The sequence below is a fragment of the Musca autumnalis genome, unplaced genomic scaffold (assembly GCF_047663935.1).
Source record: "Musca autumnalis isolate F117 unplaced genomic scaffold, ASM4766393v1 scaffold_2, whole genome shotgun sequence".
Lineage (NCBI taxonomy): Eukaryota > Metazoa > Arthropoda > Insecta > Diptera > Muscidae > Musca > Musca autumnalis.
In genome coordinates, this window is record NW_027411755.1 from 207,712,585 (window position 1) to 207,723,950 (window position 11,366).

The 11,366-nt window shown below is 35.1% G+C and overlaps 1 protein-coding gene across 1 annotated transcript; it reads left to right on the forward strand.

Moving 5' to 3' along the window:
* Nucleotides 1-4,807: 4,807 nt before the first annotated feature.
* Nucleotides 4,808-6,072, forward strand: LOC141393303 (uncharacterized). Its single transcript, XM_073966296.1, has 2 exons — nucleotides 4,808-4,945; nucleotides 5,012-6,072. The coding sequence occupies exons 1-2, from the start codon at nucleotides 4,829-4,831 to the stop codon at nucleotides 5,225-5,227; spliced, it is 333 nt and encodes a 110-aa protein (XP_073822397.1). The 5' UTR covers nucleotides 4,808-4,828; the 3' UTR covers nucleotides 5,228-6,072.
* The last annotated feature ends 5,294 nt before the right edge of the window (nucleotides 6,073-11,366 follow it).

The window sequence follows — 11,366 nt, forward strand, 5'->3', positions numbered from 1 at the left end:
TGATGGTGTGGGGCTTATCTTTCAGATATGAATCTTTGTTTTATGGTTTTTTTGAAGTCATTGCGAATCGAACTAAAGGGTACTTTACAGTTTAATGCAATTGTTACTACCTGGCGAATGATGTATTGGTCAAGGTAAGCATTGTTCCTTCTGCCAAAACTCTGACTTCAACCATAAAATCTTAATATTTGGTTACGTAAATAAGTCGATGGTTTGCGATGTGTTACAAGGCCATGAAAGACTTTATCCTTACAATTTTTTTGTAATGTAAGTGCATATTTTCTATCTTCTGAAAGTCATTTTGGACTCAGTGACCAATTTCAAGAAAAATAGGGGCGGTTTAGACGTAATTTTTCAAGAGATTCCTCTACCTTTCCTCCCAGTTCTTGGTTTTGGCTGGCTTAAGTGTTTCATACCCTAGACAGACGCAAAGTTAATTTCCATTAAAAATGTCCTAATTTGAATTAATTGTTCACCCTGACAGGCGATAGTTTCTGCATTTATGAAACAGCTGTTTTTGTTGTTTGTTTGTACCCAGCAGACCATTTCATAAAGCTTTACAAAAGTTCGTCAAAATATGCGAAACAAATACACTTTCTACCATTGACCTTTTCACCACGATGAAGCAAAAATAAATTTAATTTATTCGCGATATTTTTGAGTCTTTTTAATATTATAAAAATATTGCAAAACTTTAAAAAAAGATATGAAGAAGATATAATTTTTGATAGAATTGGTATGGTGGGTAATGAAATTTTTTGTGAAAATAAGTCGAAGGTCACACTAAAGTGTTTCATTGAAACAATTTCATGAAAACAAGGGTTCCTAGGTCGAGTTTCACAGTAGAGTGATATCATAAAGTTGCTGTAATGGGGAACTCGATCTATAAATACCTAAAAGTTTCAATGAAACCACTCTAGTGTGACCTTCGACTAAAAATTATAAAAAGAGATTTGTTAGAAGGCGTGAAAAACGATTAGCTGCTATTCTACTGGCGAAAGACCACTACTTATTGTGAAGAAACTCGAAAATTGCTGATTTGTTTTCCCTTTTTATTTTCTTAAACATGGAAGTTTGACAAAAGACAATTGATTTTCAACAGCATTGCCATATTGAAATTACTAAATTTAGTTTAAATTCCCTTTGATTTTGTGCATTAAGAATGTGGATAATGCACGAATTAATTTGAATTAGTCCCAATTTACATTAGGCGAGTTTACTTGCGGCAATTGTCAATTTGTAGGTGAGAGAGGGTGCTGAGAGGCAAAGGGTTACCATATGCCTCACCTCTCTCTCCTACAAAATGACAATTGCCGCAAGTAAACTCGCCTAATGTAAATTGGGACTTATGGCAGTTAATGCAAATTAACGCTGCCGTCTGTCTAGGGTATCACGAAATCAATTATTTCTATATTTTCGTGACTTTTGTATATTATTTCAGTCGAATATTCGACTAAATATTCAAAAAATAAGTAAAATTTCATTTTATTTCAGCTGTTTTTATAATGAAATACGACCAGTTTTCTCTTTTCTGGGATAGCGTTTTTCCTTAGCGCTAAATTTTAATAATTTGGTAGAAAATATAGTATTTTTGCACACAGGAACAACGATTCTGTTCGCAATTATTAAAATGTTAACTTTCCCATTTTATAGGTGTTCTTACATCGTGTTACCCACTACAACAATTTAGTAAAATTACTCTAGTGGTCTGTTCCTTTACTTCTGAAAATGGTAAAACCGGCAAAAGTAGTAAAAGTTGAAAACTGCTCCCATATGAATTGTATTGTGTCTGAAGTAAAGGAACGCTTTTCGAGTAAAAAGTTGTAAAACTTGAAGATTCTTGAACGTAAAGGAACAGGGCTTAGTATGGAGTTCAACCTAAGAGCGCATAATTTCATGACATTATTTCACCGTGTGGCAGAGGGCTAATTTAAAGTGACCTAAGACACTAGGCCTGTTCGATAACTTCGCAAGTAAAAAGCATTTACAAGTTCTTGCAAGTACTTGCAACTACTTTTCATTTCTATTATTGCTCTGTTCCAGTACATGCAAGAAGCTACTAATTTTTACTACGATAGAATTTTTTCGTTTATGTTATCGAACAAAATAGTAAAAATTAGTAGATTCTTGCAGTACTGGAACAGACCAGTTTGTTATCGAACAGCATTTTGTAAAAGTTTGTACAAATTTGTACAAATTTTGTGTTATCGAACAGACCTACAGAGTCTATGTTGCGAAGACCGGACTTCTGTGGATGGATTATTTTCTCTGTTCATACCAGCATTTGAATCACAATAGGTCTGTACAATAACCCAAAAGTTTTTACAAGTTTGTAAAAACTTTTACAAACTTTACAAGTTTGTTATCGAACAGCATGATAACAAACTTGTAAAGTAAAGGTGAGCGAATTTGGAGAGAATTGTGAGAGAATTTTGGAGAGTTTTGGAGACTTTTGTTACTGAGAACTTAATAGTTTTTGCAGGCAAAATTTTCCTTGTAAGAATTTGCAAGTTTGATCAGCTGGTTTAAATTCGAATGTGTTGTGGCGGACTTTGCAATTCTTGGCAAAAACATTAACAAACATTAGGTTATTAAAATAATTACAAGATAAAAGAGAGAAAAGATAACTTAATAAATTAAGGAAAACTACTTATTTTGTAAAATAACTTATTTTGTAGTTTGTGATGATTGTTTTATATTTAAGGTATCATATCCCAGCAAAAAGCCAGCCGTTAATTTATGAAAGTACATATTTAGACTACAAAAACCCTAGTAGGGTTTTGTCCTGTCAGATCCAGTTCGGATTTTATGGCCTCATCTAAACCGGGCTAAATCTACACTTTTTTGCATTTATCAGGCCTTTATCTCAGAAACGATTAGGAATTTGGCCTTGCTGTCTTTAGCAATATTGTAGCCCTAAACTAGTAGAACTTATCTTTTGAAAAAACCACATAAGAAAAACTCCATCTACGGCATCAAAATCTATAAAATATAGAAAAGTTTACATAATTGCTGAAATTCTGGTCAGTATCGGCTAAACTATTGGGAGTTGAACCAAGTAACCTTTTGCAAAAATCTTCCAAATAAACAATTCTCTAGAACATTCTGAAACTCTAAAATGCTTACTTCATGTTGTTTCAGCAGTATTTTGCATCATATCTTTTACAACACGTATTTCAAACACAGTTCACACCAACAGTTTTTTTTCGCATTTCGGATTTCACTACATTATTGACATTTTTATTAAATCGTCGTTGAAAATGTTCTGAAAACAACGGCATAGAGGCATTTCACAACAATGACATGTTCTGAAGAGTTGTGTATTACATTCCAGGGAATATTTTTCCAAAAGAAAATATTCAGAAAAAATTAACGGTTTTGGAGATACGGTGCGAAATGTATAAAAATTGTGTAATTTTTGCATATTATTTGAAATTTGAAGCAATAAATGTAGTCTTTCGAGTTCATTATTTCTCCAAATATTTTATTCTTGTCCTCATCTACAAATTTGCTTCAGAGGTCAGAAGAAGATTCGCATTGGTTTCAGAGATATATGGTTTAAAAACTCAATATTTAACCATGTTTAGATGGGTCCATAAAATCCGAGCTGGATCTGACACAACAAACCCCAACTAGGGTTTCTTGTCGTTTTGGTCTGTACTTTCAAAAAATCTTCAGTCGAATTGTTTGCACAAGATCACCTTAAAAATGTTGCACAGTGTAATCAAACAATTTTCGTAAACTATCTTCGATTGTTAAATTACATCGTAACCGCCAAACTTCTTGTTTGTCAAATTAGCTGACTTCTTGCAAATTTTTGCAAATTGTTGTTCGATAACATTCAGCAAATTTTTAGCTTCGAAAGAGTAAAATAAGTGGAGAGAAGTTACTGAGAACTTGCTGAGTACTTGCAAGTACTTTTTACTTGCGAAGTTATCGTACAGACCTATTGTTCGCTCCCATAATTACTTACACGAATTAACCCGTTCATACGACATGGTACATGCTTTATACCATAATACGAGTAGTTCATATTTTTTTATACATTTTTTGTTGATTTTAAAGGAAGTTCAAGCCAAACGACACTTAAAATTAGTTGATATGACTGGAAAATTAATTGTCTTCCATAAGATACATATATATTTTATATTCAATTATATTCTTTTCATTCATGTTCGCTGTTTTTTCAAAGTTTTGGTGTTTTCAATAAATTTTTCAATTTTTTATTTTTAAAATTAACGAGAGAGACCTGCCAAAATATCTTTTTGGTATACATACTTTTAGGCATATATTTGATTTTTGTTTGTAGATTGTTCGCGAATTTGAAACAATGGACAAAAAATGTAACTGCAATGAAATATAATAGAAAATTGTCTATGCTTTGAATGTATACTAATCGTTGAACCGTTTACTTTTCATTCTTGCTTTGCAGTTTTTCTAAAAAAGCTCGCGTTTTAATACATTTTTCATTTTTAAATTTATCTGTCATAATTAATTTATTTCGATAAATACTATCATTAAAGTAATGTAATTTAAATTGAACAATGTACAAAAATCGTTCTTCGCTCTCAGAATTTTGTATGGAAAGTGAAGTAATTAATACAATATTTTGGCTCGAACAACGAATAGAGAGCAAATTACCGTCAGAATGAACAGGGCATAATTAACTTTATTTGTTGGATTAAGTGACTCAGTAACACATCAAACTGTGTGAAAAACTCTACACCCCTGCAAAATAACTTTCAAAATCAATTTGTAAACAAAATTATACTTCTGCAAAATTTTAATTCTTCGTTTTTCAAATTATTTTCTTATAAATTCCCAAACAATGCAAAAATTAAAGAATGAATGGGAAAAGGCTTCACTTCTTAAGCCAATCGACAATATATTATCCCATGTTATGCTAAAGAATCCACGCATATTTCAACCATCGTATGAAGTTCAAGTAAGTTAGAAATTGTGGGATCCCCATTTTGGCCACATATTAACTTTCTTACTTTTTCGTTTATAGAATACTCCAATTAATATGAATCTTCTATTGAGCATGGAATATGCCCGAATATGGACTAAAGAGAAAAATGATTTCTTAAAAGACCGTGCTAAAAAAGCTAAACCAAAATTTATAGAAAATGATTACTGGAAATGGATTGAGAAACGTAAACCAAAAGTCTATAAAAGTTGTGAGGCTCAGGGTCTAAAGAATCTGAAAATTAAAAGCAAGAGCTGAAAGACCACAAGGGGAATGTAAAATGTCAATGTGGGTGGGTTTGCTTAAGCCAAAAACTTATGCTCTGTTCCAGAACCTGCAAGAAGATACTACTTTTTAATACGATAACATTTTTCATTTATGTTATCGAAAAAAAAGGAAAAATTAGTAGATTTTTGCAGTACTGGAACAGACCATTAATAAACGTTTGCTTTTGACTTCGGCGTTTTGTGTTGCCAAAAAATAAAGACAACATGAAGACAGCGAAAGTGTTGCCAATTTTCCAAGATGCATCTCTTGTGACTGTTGTTTTTAAAAACATAAAACGCCGAAGTAAAAACCAACTGTTTATACTTCAAGAATCTACTAATTTTTACTATTTTTTTCGATAACATAAAGGAAAAAATGTTATCGTAGTAAAAAATAGTAGATTCTTGCAGGTTCTGGAACAGAACAACTGCTGTCGTCATTAGGCAGAATGGGTTCGTTGGTCTGTATTTAGACAAACAAATTTCTCGGGAAAGTAAATTGAGTTTTATGGGAGAGAGCGAAGAGGAATGAGCTCCTCAATACTCTTTCCTACCCCCTATTGCCTAAGAACTGAATTTACTTTCCCGAGAAATTTGTGTGTCTAAACACAGACTTGAGCATTTTTTAAATTGTTGACATAACAACCTCTACAAAACCATTTTTTTAACACCTAAACGCAATGCTCCACGGACGCTTTCTGGCTTAGGCATAAACGGCTAAGTCAAAAAGTATACTCATATCTAAATATTGTATGTCGATAACATAAACAAGCCAACAACTGGGCGACTTAATACACATTCATGTTTTCCATGTGATTTAACTTAATAAATGTTTAATAAATCCACGGCTAGAGTGGTCTTGAATTCCTCCAACAATTGTTTAATAAATCCACGCCTAGAGTGGTCTTGAAGTCCTCCAATAATTGTTTGATAAATCCACGCCTAGAGTGGTCTTGAAGTACCCTAATAATTGTTTAATAAATCCACGCCTAGAGTGGTCTTGAAGTCCCCCAATAATTGTTTACTAAATCCACGCCTAGGGTTTCTTGGACTCCTCCAATAATTGTTTAATAAATCCACGCCTAGAGTGGTTTTGGAGTCCTCCAATAATTGTTTAATAAATCCACGCCTAGAGTGGTTTTGGAGTCCTCCAATAATTGTTTAATAAATCCACGCCTAGAGTGGTTTTGGAGTCCTCCAATAATTGTTTAATAAATCCACGCCTAGAGTGGTTTTGGAGTCCTCCAATAATTGTTTAATAAATCCACGCCTAGAGTGGTTTTGGAGTCCTCCAATAATTGTTTAATAAATCCACGCCTAGAGTGGTTTTGGAGTCCTCCAATAATTGTTTAATAAATCCACGCCTAGAGTGGTTTTGGAGTCCTCCAATAATTGTTTAATAAATCCACGCCTAGAGTGGTTTTGGAGTCCTCCAATAATTGTTTAATAAATCCACGCCTAGAGTGGTTTTGGAGTCCTCCAATAATTGTTTAATAAATCCACGCCTAGAGTGGTTTTGGAGTCCTCCAATAATTGTTTAATAAATCCACGCCTAGAGTGGTTTTGGAGTCCTCCAATAATTGTTTAATAAATCCACGCCTAGAGTGGTTTTGGAGTCCTCCAATAATTGTTTAATAAATCCACGCCTAGAGTGGTTTTGGAGTCCTCCAATAATTGTTTAATAAATCCACGCCTAGAGTGGTTTTGGAGTCCTCCAATAATTGTTTAATAAATCCACGCCTAGAGTGGTCTTGGAGTCCTCCAATAATTGTTTAATAAATCCACGCCTAGATTGGTTTTGTAGTCCTCCAATAATTGTTTAATAAATCCCCGCCTAGAGTGGTCTCGAAGTCCTTCAAAAATTGTTTGGTAAATCCTAGCCTAGAGTGGTCTTGAAGTCCTCCAAAAATTGTTTAATAAATCCACGCCTATAGTGGTCTTGGAGTCCTCCAATAATTGTTTAAAAAATCCGCGACTAAAGTGGTCTTGGAGTCCTCCAATAATTGTTTAATAAATCCACGCCAATAGTGGTCTTGGAGTCCTCCAATAATTGTTTAATAAATCCATGCCTAGAGTGGTCTTGGAGTCCTCCAATAATTGTTTAATAAATCCATGCCTAGAGTGGTCTTGGAGTCCTCCAATAATTGTTTAATAAATCCGCGACTAGAGTGGTCTTGGAGTCATCCAATAATTGATTAATAAATCTACGCCTAGAGTTGTCTTGCAGTCTTCCAATAACTGTTTAATAAATCCACGCCTAGAGTGGTTTTGGAGTCCTCCAATAATTGTTTAATAAATCCACGCCTAGAGTGGTCTTAAAGTCTTTCAAAAATTGTTTGGTAAATCCTAGCCTAGAGTGGTCTTGAAGTCCTCCAAAAATTGTTTAATAAATCCACGCCTATAGCGGTCTTGGAGTCATCCAATAATTGTTTAATAAATCCATGCCTAGAGTTGTCTTGGAGTCCTCCAATAATTGTTTAATAAATCCACGCCTAGAGTTGTCTTGGAGTCCTCCAATAATTGTTTAATAAATGCACGCCTAGAGTGGTTTTGGAGCCCTCCAATAATTGTTTAATAAATCCACGCCTAGAGTGGTTTTGGAGTCCTCCAATAATTGTTTAATAAATCCACGCCTAGAGTGGTTTTGGAGTCCTCCAATAATTGTTTAATAAATCCACGCCTAGAGTTGTCTTGCAGTCTTCCAATAACTGTTTAATAAATCCACGCCTAGAGTGGTTTTGGAGTCCTCCAATAATTGTTTAATAAATCCACGCCTAGAGTGGTTTTGGAGTCCTCCAATAATTGTTTAATAAATCCACGCCTAGAGTGGTTTTGGAGTCCTCCAATAATTGTTTAATAAATCCACGCCTAGAGTGGTTTTGGAGTCCTCCAATAATTGTTTAATAAATCCACGCCTAGAGTGGTTTTGGAGTCCTCCAATAATTGTTTAATAAATCCACGCCTAGAGTGGTTTTGGAGTCCTCCAATAATTGTTTAATAAATCCACGCCTAGAGTGGTTTTGGAGTCCTCCAATAATTGTTTAATAAATCCACGCCTAGAGTGGTTTTGGAGTCCTCCAATAATTGTTTAATAAATCCACGCCTAGAGTGGTTTTGGAGTCCTCCAATAATTGTTTAATAAATCCACGCCTAGAGTGGTTTTGGAGTCCTCCAATAATTGTTTAATAAATCCACGCCTAGAGTGGTTTTGGAGTCCTCCAATAATTGTTTAATAAATCCACGCCTAGAGTGGTTTTGGAGTCCTCCAATAATTGTTTAATAAATCCACGCCTAGAGTGGTTTTGGAGTCCTCCAATAATTGTTTAATAAATCCACGCCTAGAGTGGTTTTGGAGTCCTCCAATAATTGTTTAATAAATCCATGCCTAGAGTTGTCTTGGAGTCCTCCAATAATTGTTTAATAAATCCACGCCTAGAGTGGTTTTGGAGTCCTCCAATAATTGTTTAATAAATCCACGCCTAGAGTGGTTTTGGAGTCCTCCAATAATTGTTTAATAAATCCACGCCTAGAGTGGTTTTGGAGTCCTCCAATAATTGTTTAATAAATCCACGCCTAGAGTGGTTTTGGAGTCCTCCAATAATTGTTTAATAAATCCACGCCTAGAGTGGTTTTGGAGTCCTCCAATAATTGTTTAATAAATCCATGCCTAGAGTTGTCTTGGAGTCCTCCAATAATTGTTTAATAAATCCACGCCTAGAGTGGTTTTGGAGTCCTCCAATAATTGTTTAATAAATCCACGCCTAGAGTGGTTTTGGAGTCCTCCAATAATTGTTTAATAAATCCACGCCTAGAGTGGTTTTGGAGTCCTCCAATAATTGTTTAATAAATCCACGCCTAGAGTGGTTTTGGAGTCCTCCAATAATTGTTTAATAAATCCACGCCTAGAGTGGTTTTGGAGTCCTCCAATAATTGTTTAATAAATCCACGCCTAGAGTGGTTTTGGAGTCCTCCAATAATTGTTTAATAAATCCACGCCTAGAGTGGTTTTGGAGTCCTCCAATAATTGTTTAATAAATCCACGCCTAGAGTGGTTTTGGAGTCCTCCAATAATTGTTTAATAAATCCACGCCTAGAGTGGTTTTGGAGTCCTCCAATAATTGTTTAATAAATCCACGCCTAGAGTGGTTTTGGAGTCCTCCAATAATTGTTTAATAAATCCACGCCTAGAGTGGTTTTGGAGTCCTCCAATAATTGTTTAATAAATCCACGCCTAGAGTGGTTTTGGAGTCCTCCAATAATTGTTTAATAAATCCACGCCTAGAGTGGTTTTGGAGTCCTCCAATAATTGTTTAATAAATCCACGCCTAGAGTGGTTTTGGAGTCCTCCAATAATTGTTTAATAAATCCACGCCTAGAGTGGTTTTGGAGTCCTCCAATAATTGTTTAATAAATCCACGCCTAGAGTGGTTTTGGAGTCCTCCAATAATTGTTTAATAAATCCACGCCTAGAGTGGTTTTGGAGTCCTCCAATAATTGTTTAATAAATCCACGCCTAGAGTGGTTTTGGAGTCCTCCAATAATTGTTTAATAAATCCACGCCTAGAGTGGTTTTGGAGTCCTCCAATAATTGTTTAATAAATCCACGCCTAGAGTGGTTTTGGAGTCCTCCAATAATTGTTTAATAAATCCACGCCTAGAGTGGTTTTGGAGTCCTCCAATAATTGTTTAATAAATCCACGCCTAGAGTGGTTTTGGAGTCCTCCAATAATTGTTTAATAAATCCACGCCTAGAGTGGTTTTGGAGTCCTCCAATAATTGTTTAATAAATCCACGCCTAGAGTGGTTTTGGAGTCCTCCAATAATTGTTTAATAAATCCACGCCTAGAGTGGTTTTGGAGTCCTCCAATAATTGTTTAATAAATCCACGCCTAGAGTGGTTTTGGAGTCCTCCAATAATTGTTTAATAAATCCACGCCTAGAGTGGTTTTGGAGTCCTCCAATAATTGTTTAATAAATCCACGCCTAGAGTGGTTTTGGAGTCCTCCAATAATTGTTTAATAAATCCACGCCTAGAGTGGTTTTGGAGTCCTCCAATAATTGTTTAATAAATCCACGCCTAGAGTGGTTTTGGAGTCCTCCAATAATTGTTTAATAAATCCACGCCTAGAGTGGTTTTGGAGTCCTCCAATAATTGTTTAATAAATCCACGCCTAGAGTGGTTTTGGAGTCCTCCAATAATTGTTTAATAAATCCACGCCTAGAGTGGTTTTGGAGTCCTCCAATAATTGTTTAATAAATCCACGCCTAGAGTGGTTTTGGAGTCCTCCAATAATTGTTTAATAAATCCACGCCTAGAGTGGTTTTGGAGTCCTCCAATAATTGTTTAATAAATCCACGCCTAGAGTGGTTTTGGAGTCCTCCAATAATTGTTTAATAAATCCACGCCTAGAGTGGTTTTGGAGTCCTCCAATAATTGTTTAATAAATCCACGCCTAGAGTGGTTTTGGAGTCCTCCAATAATTGTTTAATAAATCCACGCCTAGAGTGGTTTTGGAGTCCTCCAATAATTGTTTAATAAATCCACGCCTAGAGTGGTTTTGGAGTCCTCCAATAATTGTTTAATAAATCCACGCCTAGAGTGGTTTTGGAGTCCTCCAATAATTGTTTAATAAATCCACGCCTAGAGTGGTTTTGGAGTCCTCCAATAATTGTTTAATAAATCCACGCCTAGAGTGGTTTTGGAGTCCTCCAATATCTGTTTAATAAATCCACGCCTAGAGTGGTTTTGGAGTCCTCCAATAATTGTTTAATAAATCCACGCCTAGAGTGGTTTTGGAGTCCTCCAATAATTGTTTAATAAATCCACGCCTAGAGTGGTTTTGGAGTCCTCCAATAATTGTTTAATAAATCCACGCCTAGAGTGGTTTTGGAGTCCTCCAATAATTGTTTAATAAATCCACGCCTAGAGTGGTTTTGGAGTCCTCCAATAATTGTTTAATAAATCCACGCCTAGAGTGGTTTTGGAGTCCTCCAATAATTGTTTAATAAATCCACGCCTAGAGTGGTTTTGGAGTCCTCCAATAATTGTTTAATAAATCCACGCCTAGAGTGGTTTTGGAGTCCTCCAATAATTGTTTAATAAATCCACGCCTAGAGTGGTTTTGGAGTCC